General features: G+C 37.1%; 1 protein-coding gene across 1 annotated transcript in view; it reads left to right on the top strand.

Annotated features, from left to right (window-relative positions):
- The window catches only part of LOC129720961 (ecdysone-induced protein 74EF-like), a 307,590-nt gene that overhangs the window by 196,476 nt on the left and 88,731 nt on the right, over positions 1-22,383 (top strand). The window contains exons 3-5 of the mRNA XM_055672930.1: positions 1,376-2,383; positions 2,449-2,619; positions 2,679-3,162. Of these exons, the coding sequence (XP_055528905.1) occupies positions 2,306-2,383; positions 2,449-2,619; positions 2,679-3,162 (733 nt within the window). The 5' untranslated portion in view covers positions 1,376-2,305. The remainder of the gene's footprint in view (positions 1-1,375; positions 2,384-2,448; positions 2,620-2,678; positions 3,163-22,383) is intronic.

Genomic DNA, 22,383 nt, shown 5'->3' with positions numbered 1-22,383 from the left:
CCGTAAAAAGGTTGGGTAAAATTCCTGAAAGAAAACTCAGGTCTATAACCGTTTTTTTTTTGCTAGAGAGGCAATAGAATCCGGTATTTTTGTTCCAAAGCTTCCCCGCTTAGCCAAAAGTCGAATGTCCAGAAGAAATCAAACAAAAGGAATTTCCCGCTTAGTAAATGCCAGACGCCCAGCAGAACTCGAACAAACACGCTCGACGCCTGGGTTAGAATCCCAACGCCGACATAGGTGTCGATGGTTGTGGGGTGGCGTGATCCACCCACAACCAACCCAACTGGTCTAGATTTAGTCCAAGCCGACGCTGGGAGATTTTCTGAGGCGAAAAATCTCTGGGATCACGCATTCCATCGCATGAGGAAGTAAAGCCGTTGGCGCCGGTCCGTTGAACAACGGGTCGTAAGTTAGGGTCCTGGGTGGAGTCGCCTCCACCGGTGGCGGAACCAGATCGACGGAAAATAAGAAAGAACAAAAAAATCGATTGCTAAAATTCTGTACAAATCTGTATTGAAAATCAAAATTCTGTATGAATTCTGTATTCTGTATCATTTCTGTATCGTGGTCAAAAAATCTGTATAATACAGAAAAATCTGTATACTTGGCAGCCCTGCTGACAGCGAAATTGATTTCACTTTTCAGTTTATTCCTATTTGCTTGGTTCGTTTTTTGACAACTAGAGGCGTTACATTTTTATAGCAATATGTTTCTCACATGTTAAGGTAGACTTACTAATGGTTGATCCACATAGTGAATTGTTTACAAAAGTTAATTGATATATATTTGTTATCAAAAATAATGACCTAATTCTTTCGAATCTTGATAATTTTTTAATTACCAGGATTTAAAAGCAAAAAATCGCAAGAAACCTTTTCTAGAATATTGAATTGAATTAACAAAATTGCTTGTTTAGATAGCTGTTATATATTTATATATATATATATATATATATATATATATATATATATATATATATATATATATATATATATATATATATATTTATATATATATATATATATATATTTATATATATATATATATATATATATATATATATATATATATATATATATATATATATATATATATATATATATATATATATATGTTTTTCTTTACCTCCTAGCATGAAAGGACTGATTTTTTACTGGATCTATGGTGATGTTCTTTCAGTTTTCTGCAAGTGGTGTAAATTTGCTTTAACATTTCTTCAGGGAGCAGATGAAGAGTAAATTCTTTTTTCTGACCAAGGTAAAATAAAATTTACTTTGTCCAATACATTTTACCATGAAGTTCTAGACTATTAACATTCTGTCAACACCATTTGAATGTATGCATAACTAATTTTGTTTTCTCTTTCCTATTTCAGCTATTCAATCTGCAATTTTACCAACAACCTCCACAAAATTAGTTGCCTTAAATGCAGCAATGCTCAACAAGACAGACTGTGACTGCTGAATTATACCAACCATCACAATAATTCAAGTTCACCTCTCGACTCATCTCTACCTTTGGACGAATGAAAAATGATCATCGTATACTGTTCGGCTGAAAATTGTTTGCGAGTAGTAGTTAAACACAACACCTATCCCATCCGTTCGGTTAGAGCAATCACCGGAAACCATCGAACCAAGAGACGAAATTTTCGTAAACACTATGTTGCGGGTGATAGCAGTTAGAGAGAAACGAATGAGATTGTAACCAAAAGGGGGTAACAAAGGGAAGGACCGACTAAGCGGGATTTGGTGTCTAAACCTTACGTACCGTTTTGGTGTCGTTCCGTGGCAAACATCTGTGATAATCAAGGCTAACACGAAATTCCCAATGGGTTAGAAAGTAAGCAAACCGTTTTGGTTCATTCAACGTTTCGGCAAAATTGTTCAAAATTTTCAAAACCAATGAAAAAGAAGAAAACAAGTGCCTAGCTACCAGCAGAAAGCAGATAAATATGTGCAAATAGATGTGTTCAAATATTTCGTATTTTTGCTACAGTTTACCGCTCGGGATCTCTTTTATGGTCGAAAGTTCTATACAACATAAGTGTTTTACCCCTGCAAGTTTACATGCCGACGTTATCCATATTATAGCAAACCAACCACGAAGTTGTCCTACTGTAAAGCAAAGACTGGAGCTTTCGAACAGAATTATAGTACGCTAACCGCGTTGTGAGACCGGAAAATCGCTGATACCAACCGGTTCGATTTTATCGAGTGATAGAAGCCCGAATTGACTTAAGTGTGATATAACGAGCCTTACGCTGGCTTTAGCAAGTCTGCGAGGTGGCTCTGCCATCGTGGCAATGCCATTTATCGACGATGACTTGTTGTGGTGTCCTGAGAACGATGGCCGAATGGTGGATTTGCAGTCTTGCCTTCAGGTTCAAACCGCATGTCATTATTTTAGCCTAATTTCATGATTTTAACGTTTTTTTGAACTTTTCAGGAACCAAATGGTAGCAACCAACAATCAGACACTGGCGGCAACGGCTGTGATTTGAATAACCTGGAAGAAACGCTTTGTAACGATTCAGATGAATTGTTACGACAATTGACGGAAAACACCTTTGAACTCGAACAGTTCTTTCAGGACTTTCCCGTAACTGAGATTAAAGTTGTAATTATTTGGATTTTTAATGAAAATTTGGAAACTTTACTAATTGTATTTATTTTTAGGAGGAAAACAACAATGACCTAAACCTCGATGAGGAAACTAGTGGCCAACTTTTTCTGCAAAGCTGCAGCCAGTTGCTCTCTTCGGCTGCAGCGGTTGCAGTGGCAAACTCGCAACTCAATGCCTTGGCAGGAGAATGTGGCAATCTGGGCGACGGTAACAGCGCCCTCGTACTTGCCAATGGAACGAACATGCTCGTACAGGCAGCCGGCGGTGGGGGTGCCGGTAGTGCCGAATGTCAATTGCAAGAACAGTTTCTGCTAGCGCATGCCCAAGATCTGCTACAGCAGCAGCAAACTCGCTTCCAGCAGTTGGCTACAAATACACTGCTGGCTGAGAAACTGCTGCAGAATCAAACCACGCTGACCGCCCTCGATGGCGGAGGATTACCGACGACGGTGACGACGGCCGCTCTTGGACTGGGAACGTCAAACCAGCTGCATGGTTCGGGACGAGCCGGAAAGGCACCGGATATCGTAATTAAAGGTAGGTGGTTTTATATTCTACAACAATTTTGGAAAAATTCAGCAACAATCAGGATTGAAATCAACCCCCCCTCCCCCAAATCTGAAGGGGGGGGGGGTCTTTGCATTGTTTGATCCGTGATGTTGCGTAGTTCACTACGACCTAAACTAAGTAGCCTTTTGGTAGCCGCAAGGTTGGGGTAGCTAAATTGTTTAATGAGACGCTATTTTAGCTTTGCCCATTTACTTAGTTCGCCTTTAATAGCGGATATGAAGGTACCCAGGAACGATTTAGGTCCAATGAATCGCTGAGCAGATTCTTGTATTGATAGGTTTTTAGCGTATTCATTTCCTTCGATTCTGCAGTGACCCAAAGTAGCATAACTTTGTTAAACCGAGAAAGTTCCCTGAGTGTTGCAATACACTCCCAGACTAGTCTGGAAACAAATGTGGCAAACTTGAATGCCAACAGTGCAGCCTAACTGTTATATCGTAGCACAGATGCATACTGCGTGTATCTCTGCTTTAAAGACGGTTGGCCACAAACTTAAAGAGATAATGGTCTTTATACCTTATTATACCTCTTTATTTAGGTCCGTAGATCTTTGATCCAGTCTGAAATCCAATTTTTGAGCCATCCGTGTATAAAGGAATAGTACCCGAAGGAAGACTCAGCCCTCCATTGTTTCTCATTGAACAATCTTTGTGGTGATTGACATCCATATATGGCTTCGCTTCCATCCAGTCCGAGACTTTTGTTACTGAAGGTGTTCACTTGAACTTCTTCAGAATGCTTGGGTGTCCCGTTAGGACACCTTCGAGCATCGTTATATTTTCTCGCAGCCTTAGTGTGCCAAGCTCAGCTTCCTTTTTCACATGGAGATGTATTGCAAGCCCAGGTAGCTAAAGTTGCTTTCTAGTTGAGCAGTCCAGTTCAGCTGCTTATCCAGAAACATTCCAAGATATTTGGTCTCATTGCTGAAACTCAGTCCTATCCCATCCAATAGCGGACGAGTGATTGAATGCATACTTCACTTAGTAAAGGGTATAATGACTGTTTGCATACAGTGGAGTTGCATTGTTCGGAATAAGGTCTACGTCATCAGCATAACCAATGATTTCGTAGTCTAGCTACGATAGCTTGGTTAAGATAACGTCTACCCCCAGTGGCAGACGTATCTTTCAATGCAGCTGTGATCTTTCTTCTCAAAAGCATTGCTTGAATCCAGCTCATTGTAGTATTATCGACTCCTTTATTTTGTTAAGCCGTGTAAATTGATTCGAAATGAAATTGAAATTCCTCAATATCATGAAAAGCGCGGACCGCTGCCTTGTTATATGTCAGAGACTTCTCGATATTTGTTACTAGGCAATACAAAGCGGTTTCAGCAGATTTACCCTGTTGATAAGCATATTGATGCTTATGCATGGGTAAGTCCTTCAAAAACTCGCTGCGGATGTAGTTATCCGTTAATATCTCCATCAACTTGAGAAGAGTTGACGTTAGACTTATAGGTCTGAAAGTTTTGGACAATGTTTGGTCGTTTTTACCTGGCTAATCACAATCTCAACATTCCGCCAGCTGACTGGGATATGTCCCAGAATGAAGCTAGCTCGAGAAAAGCTGAAGAATTCTGTTGGTTCTGTACTGTAGCTCACTTGCTGCGATGTCCAGTTCAAATGAAGTTAACCAAATGTTCCTTAGAAGAGTTCCAGTCGTGTTCTCGATTCCTGTAGTGTTCTTTTCTCAGAGGGGTAGCCTCAACTTCAAATCTGATGTATTTGTGGTCTGATAAACTGGGTTCATCAGAGACATACCAGTTTTTGACCCTCTCCACTGTAGAGGCTCTACATAGAGTGCGATTTACAACTTCTTATATAATAGCGTTAGTGACAGTTGGTTCGAAGTTGGAGGCGAAAAATCTCTGGGATCACGCCTTCCATCGCATGAGGAAATAAAGCCGTTGGCGCCGGTCCGTTAATATACGGGTCGTGAGTTAGGGTCCTGGGTGTGGAGTCGCCTCCCTGGGCGTCGGTGATTGGCCACAACAGTGGCGGAACTAGACCGACGGAAAATAAGCGAGAATAAAAAAAAAAACCCATTGAATAAATTCTGTAATGGGAACAAATTTAATACTTCTCTTCAACAAAATTGCAATCCTAGGGTTTGACTGTTGGTTGCAATTGATCAACCTATCGTTCTTGTTGGCTAAACAAAGGATCTTGGTGTCGGGGGCCCATGGTTCCTAGATCAGCGCGACAGATAATTGATCTTCGGTGAGCCTCCGGCAAAAAAAAGGATCGGAAAAAAGGATTCGGTGAGCCTCCGGCTCTAAGGATCGCAACTGGTTAGATTTTCACGCTTACTCTTCTGTCGATTTTTTGGGGAAACCTTCTTCGCTCTCGCGGGAGTGCATCGTGCAGGTGGTTGCGGTGCACGTACCTTTGCTGCCTTTGCACCAGAGGCTTTCGCGCCTGTCCTGCTGCATGCGTGCTTTATTGTACTAATAGTTCAGCAGGAAACTCTGTGCCGCTCTGAAGGTAGCAGGCTGTTGGTCCAGCTCCACCATCAGTTCGACAGTCTTTCCAGTACATTACGATGACATACTCGCCATGCACGCGTGGAGAAACCGTCGTTCTGGTATTGGAGTAGACGGAAAATGTTCTCATTCGTGGTGTCCACACTATCCTGGAGTACTTCCTATGAACCTTGGGGCCCTTGGCAGGTCCTTTGCGTGCAAGACACAAAGGTGTGCTTTGAGAAAAGACGCCGTTGTATCCAGCCATCTAACTGTGTCGTTGAAACAGCAATCTAGAAATAGCGCCGCGAAGGGTTTTTAACTATTCAAGGGTAAGAAGGGAAGCTGGATAGTCGATCGATGTGCTTGACATGCTTGTGGTCTGCAGCATCTTACTATAAGTTACCTATGTAGTTTGTCGCGGTGCAGGGGGCTTCGCGCATGCCAAGTCCCGGAGCTTTTTGCTGTTCGGGCCCTTAACGCTTGTGTTCGGTGACGCTGTCTTCTAATTCCAAGCAACATTCCTCCTAATACAAGAACATGCTATCGCACGTAAGGTTCTCTTCTTGGGTGCGTTTTGTTAACACATATCTGGTTTTGTAGCTATTACAAAACGGTCAACCTAGGTCGAGGCGAATGACCAACATATGGTTAAAACCTCGTCAATTTAATAAATAAATAAATAAACGGTCAACCATGTTTCAAAATGTGTTCTTAAATTTATTTTTTAAGTTACGATGATAGTGATTCTCGTAAGAACACGTATTGTTCGATGATGCGTGCAACCATAAAATAAACAGATCCCCATCGAGTTTTTCCCTTCTATCCAAATAAAAAGTGGTTACGAAGTTCAAAAACATTTAGCCAAACAAGCATTAGCTATTTTTGTTGAAGCTAACCTCAGTAGAAGGTAGTGTAATAACAGAATGCAAATAAAATTTAAACCCGTGTTATTTGATTCTGCAGAAAGCGAAAGACGAATGTTACTCAAATGATATCATTGTCACTGAAACAATTGCTGGAATACGTCTTCAATCTTTACTAGATCATACTACCTTATAACTATGCCAATATTTAGAAGTGCTAAGGCAGGCCACTACTTAAGAAAATTCTTAACACCGCTAAGATTCACAAGCACTCTTAACGGAAATTGAAAAGTTTTGTGGCAATTTCCATAACCGTTACACATGTATTAATACCTACTATGCTCGATGCCAAGGTGTGTAATTAACACCTCATCGGCTATGTATAGCATCGTAATTCGTAACGAAACGCCCAAACATTTCAATAATCTAACAAGAAAAACCGAATGCGGAAACATTTAGATTTGGCTTTTCAATACTCCATATCTAGATAATCATTACAAAAGGTCGGTCCTCTTTTCATTTTGGTAATGGTTCAGCTTTAGTAACTCTTCCAAGTGTAATTTTTGTTCAGAAGGCTAGAGTGATTCCTCCGCTATCAATTTGTGCAAATAACGTGTCATAAAAAGTGTTTAATAAGTTGTGGTGATTGGATGAAAGAGATCGATCAAAGCAGATAGGACCTTTCGAAATATTCCTCTAGATATGAGAAATTGTTGCATGCAACCTACCAATTATGCAAGGGCAATTCCACACTGAACAAATTGTTTCTGAAACAATCCAGAAAGTTCGAAAATCTTTAAGAGCTGAGATGAGCTTCTTAAAAGACAAATCACGAAGATTCTCTATAACCCTGCAAAGGCTTCGCAAATAACGAAAATCAATAATGATTTATTTATTAAAATAGGAGTTGTATTGAAAATAAAAAAAAAGTTCTTTTGACCCGTAGAATTTTTTTTTTCATTTTACTGAAAAATCCCTCTACGCAGATGGCCAAAATTTAACTACTGCAGAATAATTTACGTTTTTCAGCTTTCGGTTATGTTCGCCTTTAACAAGATCTAGCGAAAAAAAAGCAAAGCCTTGGTGCTACATTCCGATTCGTAACTCGACCTTCTGTTTATTATACACTGACTTCGCAGCCAACTGTTAAGTGTACAGGACAATTGCGGAGCTAGCGCTACCTACAGCATCCTACCTCGAGACCAGCTGGGAGGTCGGTACGATGATCACAAGATCTAGCACAAGAAGTAAATTCTGGCTATATGCGTAGAAAGATTTTTTCCATCAAATGGGGTCCTTCATCACGCATTGAAAGATTTTAAGTGAGCTTTCCAACACCCTGTATATCGGTAAATCTCAAACCTATTGCTTCCCTTTTGCAATTTATTTTTTCGATAAATAACAAACACCAGGATTCAGGTTTTGATATTTCTTTATTAATTGATAAAAAACGAGAAAAAAAACTAACACACTGTCAGCAAAAACATAGGCAATATTGCTGAAACCGAGGAGTCAAATTGACGTATCTATTCAGGGTTAAAAATGTACTAGACAAAGATTCGCGCCAATTCCATCAGCTAACCAAAATAATAAACCACGTGGTCTTCAATATACATAAACCGGTTGTATCTGAATGGTGTACAGATTTCAGCCAAATTGTCTTCAGCTTGAATCGGTTTGCGTCTTTGATATGTAACTTTTTATGGTTAATCTATCCTCCTCGATGTAGCCATTTTCTAACAGTTAAATCGCCTTTATTATTGCTATCAACGGAAGTTATAGTTTTAGAAACAAGCGCTATAATTTTCTGAGTTGAATTTGGAGTAATTCTCAAGCAATAAAACAGAATACTTCTGAATACTTCGAGTAGCGAACATTGTGCCAACTAGTTGATCGTACTGTTCTTATGCTGCACCTTTTTAAGGGACGGGTTTGTGTCTTAGACTGAAGCATACATTCCGGGGCAACAAACCTTTGGTTATAGCAGCTCATGAACGAGAACATTGTACTAATCGGTGGAGGATTGATACGAGTTGTTGAACAGTAATACTAGGGATGTTCAGCATTCCTACATATATGAATAAAATATGAACGGATAAACTATATAGAAAAACAAAAAAAGAAAACATCTCTTCCTGCTCTTAATACGAAGCTCTTATCTGTGCCTCCTCTTTTTTTTTTGAAGTTTTGAAAAACCGGAAACTTGTATTAACATCATTCAAAGAAAAATATGACATTTCTGTTTTTAAAAGTACGACTTCATCTGAGTTTGTTTAATGTACCAAAATCTAAGCGATTTTTGGAATTCGTACGATATTAATAGCAGAACATTCACTGCCGTCATTCGATTGAGCTCGTTTAAAAAGATGTTGATATATTCCGTCCTTTCGCAATTATTTTATGATTTGCTGTTAGAGTTCATCTTTAACTAATGTTCTGAAGGAAAACATTCCGTGGAAATTTCATCTTATTTGTTTTTCCCATAGAGGTTTCTTTTGCTTTTATTCACGTTTCTTACACGGCAAATTAGTAACAAAAATTGTTTATCGATGATTTTTCTAGATTCATCTGACTTTTCATATTGGGGTGCCAAACATCTGAAAATATCAGCATGATCTGATCAGTTATATCAGTTTTGATCTGAAATATCAATATTGGAAGAGTTAAAACTACGTTTCGTTATCAATCTAAAAGCAAATTCTCAACCGTAGTCCTTCCTCCCTACAACATGTGGTCGTGTCAGGAACTTCTTTCCACCGTCATACGATCACAACTCTCAGAAAAGGCTAGCAACTAACTCGAACTGTATCGAGTGTCGCATTTTCCGTTTCATCAGCGTGTTGTTTTTTCTGTGTTTCTTCGCCGTAAGGTTAACAAACCGTTCGGAACTCCGTTATCTCTCAAGGTTCACCGGAGTGACAACTAGTAACAGCGTTAGTGCGTTCGAAATGAAAAGTCTCAGATTTCCACATTATTTCGCGAAAGCTCCGGTTCGGACTTAAGCCCCTGCGCAATTTCACGCCTTGCTTTTTTGCTACCTTAAATTACGGCAAACGGCAGAGAACAGTGCATTTGGTTTGCTCGTCGTAAGAGGAAACGCTGAAGAACGAAACGGACACAAAAACAATAGAAAATGAACTGCATTCTCATGAGTTCAGCAAAACTGCTGCCCAGGTTTAACCAGCTGCTATCGGATACGGAAATTTGAATGGGTTGTTTTGATTCGCTCGTGTGTGTGTTTTTTTTTTTTCGATAGAGTCATTATCAAGAATTTGAAGAGTGTAACTGACTCCATCGAAAGCTTTCTTTAGTAGAATAACCGCACCAAAAGTCGGCCAGTGCCAAATCAGCGAATCTGGATAGAGGCCTTTGTACCTGACAATGGCACCGATTCGCGCGCTTAGAGTTACGATAGCGAACGATCAATGTTTAGTCGCAATTTTCGATTGTGGACACTGTGTATGAAACAATTTACGGAATTCCACCATCCACAGAAAATAGAGTTTCGAATTACATGAATGCATGGAATGCGACACATTTCCTTTGGCACTTTCAGTTCTCAACGACGAATCGATGAGTAATGATTGTGAAGTTTTTCGGGTACACAAGTATTAGTCGCTCAAGTTGCATCAGTCTCAACAAAACTTTCAAACTTTTCCCCGTTAAGTAGTCTAGCATTAGCAAAGACTACCGTATTTCCAGCTGCGCCTCAGTAAGCAATGTTTCTCCTAGTGATCAACCTGGTACTATTAACTGCCGTGCCATCTGTCGTAAGCAGGAATGTAGCAATCGTAGACCAGTGTGATAAATCAGTTTTAACTCTATTCAAAAGCATAACAGACTTCTCATTCAACTCCGTCGATGGACAAATGCACTACGTACTGATACTGGTGAAAATAAAACCTTGCATTATGGTAAAGTTTCGTCAATATTATCCGAATCGAATGCTCAACTTGACCGCATGGGGAAGATGTCTTACAAAAGAAGTTTTTCGACTCCAGGTGACCTACTCGGAACGTTATCAGCTCTGGCATGGTTCCTTTTTCGTGTCGGACTTGGAACCAACAGCCACGAAATGTGGAGAGCAGAATTTCACTAGTGGCAGTGAGGTGTTTTGGAATGATACTAGACTGAACACTTACGACTCGACAGGAAACTATAGGGAACAGGATATTCCACACTTTACGAACGTCTATGTTCATCTTGTGTACTACGAACCCTACGCGCGAACGCTTGATACGCCAAGAAACCTTCTCAGTGCTTATTGTGACGGCTGCGAATATCAGTATGTTCTGCATTTTCACCCTAATGAGTCCTTGAAGCTAATCCGTTTCACGGTACCTACGACATAGCTGTTGTACTGGTGACTGCTTTATGGCCACGTAATGCTACCAAAGCTAATAATAAGGTGCAAGTTGTTATCGAGATGAAATACAGGCAAAATTAGTTTTGACCAAATTTTTAGAATAATGCTTGTGAGAACCTTGAACTGCAAAGTGCCAAAGTAGGTACTATGTAATCGATCAGGTAGTTTTCGTTTAATTCCTAATGGATATATATATATATATGATGTCGTGATTGAGTCACTTATGGCAAACATGTGAGTGTGAAATCAAACACTTTTGCACATTTGTCCTATTTAGAATAGTAAAAAAATATAGAAGACATAAATAAACTTTTCTCGACCAAAATAAAAAAATTGGAAGAAAGAAAGAAAATAGGCGAAAGCTTTTTAATAAAGGAAAACGTACTTCAAACCTGGCTTCATATAGCAGTGCTTGACTGAATACAGCAATGATATCAGGAAATCTAGAAGGAAGTCTTGGCTTCAAATGTGTGAATCTATAGAGAGGGCTTCAGTTATTTTCAGATTACAAAAGACTCTTGCCAAAGATCATACCGTTGAGCGTCACGTCGGAGGTACGCCACACCGATCAGTTCACCGTTCTTCTTGAACTCGGTTCTGGCAATCGCGAGCAGTGAATAGTACATCAATACCATTGGAATATATATAGTTTGCATGTCTTTCAGTCACGCGCACGACAAACGAAAGTTACTCAAATTGCCTTTTTCCCAAGCAAACTTTGAAGCTGAGGTACACTAAAGTTTGTTATTTTTTGCGTGTGGCAACGCAAACACTTTTTTTTTAAGGGGGGATTTGTTAGCTTAAGGGGGGGAGCTTAAGTATTTATGATAAATATTAGTAAATAATGAGTATGTGTGTCCAATCACAAATGGTGACTTCTCAACACTGTTAGAAATTTGTAATTTTAATTGTTAGGATTTGTTTGCTTTCGCAATTAGGACTTATCATTCGTAGGGATTTAAACCTACTTGTCAGAAAAGGGTAAGTAAACTTACAACTAACTTAATTGCTAACTTATTGGCTATAAAGAGAGCTTATCGTAGCAATTGAGGATTGCAACGATTTTTGTCGAAAATTGTTAATAATTTTATTTGACATAGCTTCTAATGGTTCAACACCAGTAAGTCTAAGAATTCGAGTGTTCCAAACCAAGGAGGACGCTTCAAAATCATTTTCAGAATTTTATTCTGAATCCTTTGGAGCGTTTTCTTCCTTGTTGAACAGCAACTTGACCAGATCGGTACAGCATAAAGCATTGCTGGTCTAAAAATTTGTTTGTAAATCAAAAGTTTGTTCTTTAAACAAAGTTTAGAATTCCTGTTAATGAGAGGATATAAACATCTCGTATATTTGATGCACTTGGCTTGTATACTCTCAATGTGCTCTTTGAAAATAAGTTTTTTATCATAAATTAGTCCCAAGTACTTAACCTTGTCGGACCAACTCAAAATAACCCCATTCATCTTGACAACGTGATTATTGTTTGGCTTGAGGGAAGAAGCCCTAGGCTTATGAGGAAAAAAATTATCATTTGAGTTTTAGAAGCATTGGGAGAGATTTTCCACTTTTGCAAGTAGGAAGAAAAAATATCTAAACTTTTCTGCAATCGACTGCATATGACACGTAGACTTTTTCCTTTTACGGAAATGCTTGTGTCATCGCAGAACAATGACTTTGTGCATCCTGGAGGCAAATCAGGAAGATTTGAAGTGAATATGTTGTACAGGACTGGACCCAAGACTGAACCTTGAGGTACACCTGCTCTGACAGGAAATCTATCAGATTTGGAATTCTGATAGACAACCTGCAGAGTTCGATCAGTAAGATAATTTTTTAAAATTTTGATTAGGAAAATTGGAAAATTAAAAGTTTGCAATTTCGCAATCAAACCTTTATGCCAAACACTGTCGAATGCTTTTTCTATGTCTAAAAGAGCAGCTCCAGTGGAATAACCTTCAGATTTGTTAGCTCGTATCATATTAGTAACTCTGAGCAATTGATGAGTTGTGGAATGCCCATGGCGAAATCCAAACTGTTCATTTGCAAAAAAATAATTTTCGTTGATGTGTGACATCATTCTGTTAAGAATAATTCTCTCAAACAGTTTACTTATTGAAGAAAGCAAACTGATTGGTCGATAACTTGAAGCTTCAGCTGGGTTCTTATCCGGTTTTAAAATGGGAGTAATTTTTGCATTTTTCCATAATTTGGGAAAATATGCAATTTTGAAGCAGCAATTGAAAATTTTCACTAAAAATTCCATTGTGCTCTCAGGGAGATGTTTGATTAGTATATTAAAGATTCCATCGTCACCAGGTGCTTTCATATTTTTAAAATTTTTAATAATTGATTTAATCTCATTCAAGTTAGTTTCAATTATTTCTGCAGGTAAAAAATTCTGGAAAGGAATTAAATCAAATTGACGTGTGACTTCATTTTCAATTGGACTCACAAAATTCAAATTTGAGTTATGAACACTCTCAAACTGCTGAGCAAGTCTTTGAGCCTTTTGTTCATTGGATACAAGAAAACGTTCACCATCTTTTAAAACTGGAATAGGCTTTGAAGGTTTCTTAAGAATCTTCGACAGCTTCCAAAATGGTTTTGAATATGGTTTCAATTTTTCAACTTTAGTCTCAAAATTTCGATTTCTCAGAAGAGTAAATCTATGCTTAATCTCTTTCTGTAAATCTTTATAAATAGTTTTAAAAAAAGGGTCACGAGAACGTTGATATTGACGTCTGCGGACATTTTTCAAACGAATTAGAAGTTGAAGATTTTCGTCAATTATTGATGAATCAAATTTCACTTGAGCCTTTGGAACAGAATAATTCCTGGCATCAATAATTGCACATTTTAATGCTTCCAAAGCGGAATCAATATTCACTTCGTTTTGCAAATCAAGCTCATTATTTAAATTTCTCTCAATATGAGTTTTGTATCTTTCCCAATTAGCCTTGTTATAATTAAAAACAGAGCTCATAGGGTTTAAAACTGATTCATGTGATAAAGAAAAAGTTATTGGAAGATGGTCAGAATCAAAGTCAGCATGTGTGATCAAATCACTACATACATGACTTTGATCTGTTAGCACCAAATCAATTGTTGAAGGGTTTCTTACAGAAGAAAAGCATGTAGGACTATTCGGAGACAAAATAGAATAGTATCCTGAAGAACAATCATTGAATAAAATTTTGCCATTGGAATTACTCTGAGAGTTATTCCATGAACGATGTTTAGCGTTAAAATCGCCGATTATAAAAACTCCACCGCCGGAACCCTGAATCCTATCATATCTATGAACCAAGTAATTGGGATCATATTTTAATTTTATGTTAGGTTTCAAAAATGTTTCAGTAATAATTGCAATATGCACATTATTTACTGTTAAAAAATTAAAAAGCTCATTCTCATTGGCCTTCAATGAGCGAGCATTCCAATTTAATATTTTAATTGTTTTATTTAAAATCATTGCTAAATTTTAAATTAGAAACAATTTTAATAGTAAAATTTGTGCCTATTTGAATGGCTTCAAACATTGATTTTGCCTGCAACATGGCGTTCATAAGATCGAACATTGCCTGTTGCAAAAAAGAAAGTTTACCTGCCGTAATAGGCCCCAGGCAATTGACATTAGAAAAAATATTTTCGGCAGCAATATTAGCTGGAGTAATAGGTGTACAATTATTTTCTAGCGTGTTTTGCTTACCCATATTAACGGTCATTTTCGAACTACCAACACTAGGCGGTATAATGTTCGAACTACCTGTAACTGTGCATAAGTTAAACGGGTATGCAAAGGAGTAGGTAAACTATGCGTCACTGGTACGCTTGGAGAATTTTGTTTTGAAGTTGGTTTTAATTGAGAAATTGAATTTTGTTTACCTTGCCTTGCCTTAACAATTGCTAAACGGACTGGGCATTGATAAAAATTTGACATATGGTTGCCGTTACAATTCGCACAGCGAAAATTTTGACTCTCTTTCACAGGACATGTGTCCTTTTTGTTAGAAGAGTCTCCACAATTAAGACATTTTTGGTCCATGTTACAGAATTTGGAACCATGGCCATAACGTTGGCAAGTACGGCATTGGGTGATATGCTTTTCACCTCCGCCATACTTCCTATAAATTTCCCACTTTACACGCACATTATACAAAGCATGTGCTTTTTTAAAAAAATTTAAGTTGTTAACCTCATTGCGGTTAAAATGAATTAAATAATTAACAAGAGAAATTCCAGTTCTCTGACTGTTTTCGCCTCGTGATTTTTGTATCATTAGAATTACTTGGGTAGGGGCTATGCCAAGTAATTCTGTTAAAGTAAGTTTGATCTCATCAACGGTTTGATCGTTGGTGAGACCTTTCAAGACAACCTTGAACGGCTTGGCGTTCTTGGTGTCATATGTAAAAAATTTGTACATCTTGTCAGTTAAATACTGAACAAGACGATCACGACCCTTTACTGAGTCGGCTAATAAGCGGCATTCACCTCTACGGCCAATTTGATAGGTAACTTTAACGTCAGAAACAAACGTTGAAAGTTCCTTTTTGAATATATTAAATTCAGAAGAAATAGTTACCACAATAGGTGGAACTTTCTCCTTTTTTAAAAATTTTATATTTTGTATAGTTTCATTATTAATAACTTCCATTTCACCAGCTTCTTGCTCAGGCAAAACATCAAAAGGATTGTCACTACAGACACTCGATGTGTCAGAAAGAGATGCCTCTCTTTTTCTCTCCGCAGCGATGCGAGGTTTCTTTTTCCGTCCAGCCATTTCAGGTGATACGAAAAAAGTTAAAACAAATGTTAAATTCAAAAGTAGGTAGTCTTGAGAAAGACTGATGGGAAATAACTTTCAGGTAGTCTTTAAAAGACACACTGACAAAACACAAACTTTGAAGCTATAGGCAGTCAAAGACCAGTCCACAAGCAACCGAAAAAACGTCTGATCTGTACTGCCCATAATCGCATATTTGTAACATTTGCAAAATTTGTTGTTCGAGCAAATCGCACTTTCATATTTTGACCTTAAATGCTTAGTTCCCAATATATTCTTGCAAATAGACACTTTAACTAAACTTTGTATCATAAAGAAAGCACTACTTTACGCTATGTATACATTAAATATTACTTTTGAAGCCAAATTGGTTGAAATTTTTGCAATGATACATTTATGCCGTCACTTTCAAGCTACTTTTGGAATATATCACAGGGAAAATGAAGTTTTTCATGTATTCAACAAGCATGAGCTGAACATCAGAAACGGATCATCGGTGGTTGGTTACTGGACCAGAATAACTTCCTAGTTCCAAAGGATGCAGATGTGGATTTAGATGGAAGCTTTTTTGACAAAAAAGTTGAAAAAGCTAAGTAGTGTGACAATTATGCGGTTTTTTACGCTATGTGACAAAACAACTTGGTATTTTTTACGACTTTTTTCACACAAAAATAAGCATATTTTTTCAGATGTAAAAAGTACATACTATTCTAAGCATTTCCCAATAAAAATCACGAAATCCATGAAATGTCGAATGTTACAATTATGCGATTATAGGCAGTGTAGGACAGTTCAAGACGCCAACGCAAACACTTCTGTTCTGACTACAAGTTACCTTTGCTTTTAGACCTCCACTCACCTCCTCTCGCTTGGTATGAAGCCAGTCGTGAGGAAATCAAAGCTAACTGCGTCTTAACTAATATTCGGCACACGTGTTAAACTAGCACATGGCTATAGGTTCTGATGAAGGTGCATCGGCAAAAACCGCCAAAAACTTAATAAAGGGCGGAAGGCAGTTTTAAGATGTAAGAAAGACATAGTATCAAAGATATCAAGCATCTAAATGATATTTTAAGTTAGCCTAACCACTGACGGTTGATTATGAACGTTACTGTATAGTTACATGTCCGATAAGTTCTGTAATGTCATGGCATTGCCATCAAAATTAGTTTGTCAAGTGATGGATTATGGTAGTACCTGTTTCATTGAGGATAGACTATGAAAAAGTCGAGAACATGATGGGGATTATAAACCTTTCTGCTCGAGAAAATAAGCAGTTTGGATTTTTGAGAGTGTGTAACAATTTTTATATGCATTGAAATTGTAATTTTTCAATAGTACAGCTCGATAGCAAAAAGTTATTTGTTTATTAGAAAATCAATTACGACCGAAGACGTTAATAACGAACATTTATGAGAAATCGAAGAAAACCGGCTGTAACTCGGCAAAGCCATTTCATGCAAAACATCATGTCGAGTTTCAAGTTTAGCTTATGGCGCGTGATAAGCCGCAAATCTATCCAACTTTCTACCTATTATTCAAAGCTCTAACAAAATTTACAAAAATGTTCGCGAGAAGTTGTACTTAAAGTTGAAGCAATATAATTTTTTTTCGATATTTTTGAAAATAGAAAAGACATTTAACCTACACAAGGCATGCTGCACATATTGTACCCCAAATTAATTCTTTAAGTATACTACGACATTCAAGAAGTACGGAGATTATTTTGCTGATACGTGAAAATTTTAGCTGTCTCAAAAAAACTTAGAGTATAAGATAAACCCATTTCCGACGGGTGACATTCAAACTTTGATTCAAGTTCAACAATTAGACTTGAAAATTTTCACGATGAAATTATTCAGTAAGGTACAGACTGATCTGTAATATGCAATACAGTTTGTGTTAATTGTATTTATAGTTGATGAGTAATAAGAGCTTGAAGTTAATTTTTTGAGGTAAAAACTGATTTCTCTCCGCCTGGATCGGGTTAAGCTATTGGTCATTATTTTTAAACATTATGTTAAATCTGATCAACTGTTTTGATTTAAGACATTTTGATATATCGACATAAAATTTTCAAAGTTTTAAAAATCAAACATAGTTTATCAAACTATCTATTATAGTAATATATAACTAACTATTATAGTTTATCTACTATCCTGCAAATGCGCCACAGTAAGCTTATGTAGAAGAAGACGAAAACAAAGTAGTAGACAAAGGTGGCGGTGATGGGATGAGGATTGTTATGTTGTTACGCAACACTAGAAAAGATTTCTGTGATGGAACGCAGATGACAGATGTTTCATGCGCGTTATTTATCATGTGTGAAGTTATATCGGAGTATTAGAGATAAATTTGAACTACCCATCAATGATTAAAAGAGGACAGTACTTAGTTATTCCAAGCTTTGCTATTGTTAACAACAAATTGCAGAGACAAACTTTTGCATGTGTGAATATTTTTTTGAGCAATCCAGTATTTTTTCATGAACAATGGTTTTTGTAAATTGTTTTTTTTTTTTCAATCACATTCATTTTTAGTTATTTTGTAAGTTTAGTTTGAATATAACATATGTAACAGCAAACAATTGAGAAAATCAACTATTATTCAAGTTATGAAATTAACAAAAAAAAAAATTAAATCGTTAGAAAATTTTTTTTCGAAAATAATCAAATAATGGAGAAAAAGTGTTTAGATATTGGAAAAAACAGCTGTGCGGTGGATTCGTATATGAAGCGAGATGCAGATTCGTTTTCGAGTAAGCAATCAATCCACGATCTACCAAACGAAGGATTTATCGCAGTTTAGATGATAAATTAAGTTTTAAACCAGCGCTGGCCATCTGCATTGAATTGTCGATAGTGTCATAGTTACATCTTGAACTTCAACTCGTTATTAAAAAAAAATAATTTATCATTTTAGATTAAATACCAACTTTTAATAGTCCAAAATGCATTTGACAGTGGCTAGCCACTACGGGCCAACTAGTAATTAGAATATTTGTGCCACCAAATTACCTTACATTTTCGCCATCATCGAATGCAACGCAATGAGCTCGTTTTGTCAACACAGATAAATTCTAAACTGCATCCAAGTGAAGCATCTTTACGTCTTGTTCATGGCACTCTCAACTTCTCGAAGAAGCTGGCTGAAAACGCAGTTTGGAATAGTAACCAGTTTTTATGCATGATTTAAACTCAAACTTCCTTTTATAGATATCTATTTTTTTTTTTAATAGGGGGGGGGGGGGGAATGATTATAATGATTTATTTATGTACTAATATCTATTCAGAATTAGTATTGTGTGTTCTGCCACAAATGGTGGCATTTCAACACTATTATATATATGTATTTGTACGCTTTTTTATATTATTGAATGTTATTAGCTTTCGCAGTTAAGTTAATGTAATTGTAGGGAAATTATTAAACCTACTTGTCAAGGAAAAAGAGGAATAAAACTAAACTAAAAATAAACTTAAAACTATCTTACTGACTATAAAGTGAGCTAAGCGTTGCAATTGAGGATTGCAACGATTTTTGTCGGAATTTGTTGATAATTTGGCTTGACATATTTTCTAATGTTTCTACATTAGTGAGCCTATGTAGCTCGTTCGTGCTAAACCAGGGAGGACGCTTCAAAATCATTTTCAAAAGTTTATTCTGAATCCTTTGAAGTGTCTTCTTCCTGGTTGTACAACAACTTGTCCAGATGGGAACTGCATATAACATTGCTGGCCTTAAAATTTGTTTGTAAATTAACAGTTTATTCTTGAGACAAAGTCTAGAATTCCTGTTGATAAGAGGATATAAACATTTGATATACTTATTGCACTTTGACTGGATATTTTCAATGTGCTCCTTGAAAGTAAGATTCTTATCATAAATTAGCCCTAAGTATTTAACTTGATCAGACCAATTTAAGACCACACCGTTCATCTTAATAACGTGGCTATGGGTGGGTTTGAGAAATGAAACTTTTGGCTTATGAGGAAAAATAATTAACTGTGTTTTAGAAGCATTAGGAGAAATCTTCCATTTCTGCAAGTATGAAGAAAATATATCTAAACTTTTTTTGTAGCCGACTGCATATAACACGAAGGCTTTTTCCTTTTGCGGAAATGCTTGTATCGTCACAAAACAGAGATTTCTCACAACCTGGTGGAAAATCAGGAAAATCAGAAGTAAAAATGTTATATAAGATTGGGCCCAAGATACTCCCCTGAGGTACACCAGCTCTAACAGGCAATCTATTAGATTTACCATTTAGATAGTTAACCTGAAGAGTGCGGTCAGTTAAATAACTTTGTATCATTTTTGTAAGGTAAAGCGGAAAACTGAAATTTTACATTTTAGCTATTATACCTTTATGCCAAACACTGTCGAATGCCTTTTCTATATCTAGTAGAGCTGCTCCAGTCGAATAGCCGTCAGATTTATTAGTTCGAATCATATTTGTTACTCTAAGTAACTGATGAGTAGTGGAATGCCCATGGCGAAAACCAAATTGCTCATTTGCAAAAATTGAGTTCTCATTAATATGTGTTATCATTCTATTGAGAATTATTCTTTCAAAAAGTTTGCTAATAGAGGAAAGTAAACTAATTGGTCGATAACTTGATGCCTCAGCTGGATTCTTTTCGGGTTTGAAATTGGAGTGACTTTGGCATTTTTCCATTTCGTAGGAAAATGTGCTAGTGCAAAGCATCTGTTAAAAATATTTACCTAGAAATTTAAAGAGTTTCCGGGAAGTCTTTTAATAAGGATAATCCCATCATCTCCTGGTGCTTTCGTGTTTTTGAATTTTTTGAGAATAGTTCGCACCTCATTCAAGTTTGTTTCCAATACCTCTTCAGAAAGAAATTCTTGGGTGGTGATCTGATCATACTTTTGGTTTACTTCATTTTCAATAGGACTTACTACGTTCAAATTGGAGTTATGAACGCTCTCAAACTGCTGAGCAAGTTTTTGAGATTTTTGTTCATTAGTTAGAAAAATGCAATCACCATCTTTAAAAAATATTCCAAGATCGATGTTTCGCATTAAAATCACCGATGATTAAAAATTAAGATTTATTTCTTGTGAGTTTTTGCAAATCTCCCTTGAAATAATTTTTTCGCTCACCAGTGCATTGAAAAGGCACATACACTGCGGCTATAAATAAAATGCCAATACTTGTTTCAATTTCAATTCCCAAGCTTTCGATAACTTTGGTTTCAAGATGGGGTAAAACACGATGTTTTATTCGACGGTGGATAACTATTGCAATTCCACCACCGGCAACATCAATTCTATCAAACCTATGAACCATGTAATTTGGGTTCTTTTTTAGTTTAATATTTGGCTTCAAAAGCGTTTCAGTCACAACTGCAATATGCACATCGTGGGCTGTTAAAAAAAGAGCGAGCATTCCAATTTAGAAAATTTACAGCATTATTTAAAATCATTGCTGAATTTCAATTTCATAACAATATTAGTTGTAAATTTTATACCTTCTTGAACAGCCTCGTACATCGAGTTACTGTTCAACAAAACGGAAATTAGCTGCAGCATGGATTGTTGTAGGTATTCAATCTTTTCTGGAGTTGGACTACCTAAATCAATACTGGCTGACTTTTCAGCACCAAACACGAATGGTTTGTTACTGTTTGAATTTGAAATATTACCTGTAAGGACACTGGCATATGAACAGCCTGGTTTTGCCTGAATAGGATTTTTTGTCTGAAATTTGTTATCTGAATTTGAATTATTACCTACAGACACACCTGCTAATGAAAGTGCTGGTGATGCTTACTTACCTTACCAGTCAGCTCCAGGCCGAAGTGTCCCTTGCTGTTTGAAGAAGTCGTCTCCATTCAACTCGGTCCATGGCTGCAGCTCACCAGCCATGTCGTCTGCGGAGGCCCCGCAGGTCGTCTTCCACTTGATCGAGCCACCTTGCTCGCTGCGCGCCCCGTCGCCTTGTTCCAGTCGGGTTGTTATCAAGAACCGTTTTCACCGGGTTGTCGTCCGACATCCTAACGACATACCCAGCCCGTGCTGGTGATGCCTGAACAGTATTAAAAGTTTTTTGTATACCCACATTGACAACAGGTTGCTTAGAATTCCTACGTTGTCTGGAAGCAATAATTTTTGACCTTATAGGACAATTAAAGAAATTAGATTTGTGATTTCCCCCACAATTTACACATTTGAAACTATTAGTGGTCTCTTTCACGGGGCAGATATCTTTCGTGTGACCAGTGTCACCACAAATCATACATTTTGCTACCATATGGCAGTTTCGAGTTCCATGACCATAGGCTTGACAATTCCGACATTGAGTAAGATTATGGATTTCTCCATGTCTCTTGAAATTTTCCCACTTTATTCGCACGTTAAATAAAACACGTGCTTTTGCCAAACATTTCAAATTATTTACTTTGGTACGATCAAAATGTACTAAGTAATTTTCCTGGTGTATTCCAGTTTGATTAATTTTGGCATTTGCCTTTCGTTTCATCAAAATTACTTGGTTGGGAGCAAAACCAAGTGATTCTGATAAACATTCTTCAATTTCCTCAATAGTTTGGTCATTTGAAAGACCTTTCAAAACAGCCTTAAACGGTCTCTCGTTTTTGGCATCAAAAGAATAAAATTTATACATCTTTTCAGTCAAATACTGTAAAAGATGTTTATGGCCATCAAGAGATTCGGCCAAAATACGAATTTC

This window comes from Wyeomyia smithii, chromosome 2 (assembly GCF_029784165.1).
Source record: "Wyeomyia smithii strain HCP4-BCI-WySm-NY-G18 chromosome 2, ASM2978416v1, whole genome shotgun sequence".
Lineage (NCBI taxonomy): Eukaryota > Metazoa > Arthropoda > Insecta > Diptera > Culicidae > Wyeomyia > Wyeomyia smithii.
Note: the sequence above shows the minus strand (reverse complement) of the source record. Positions and strands in the feature narration are given on the sequence as shown.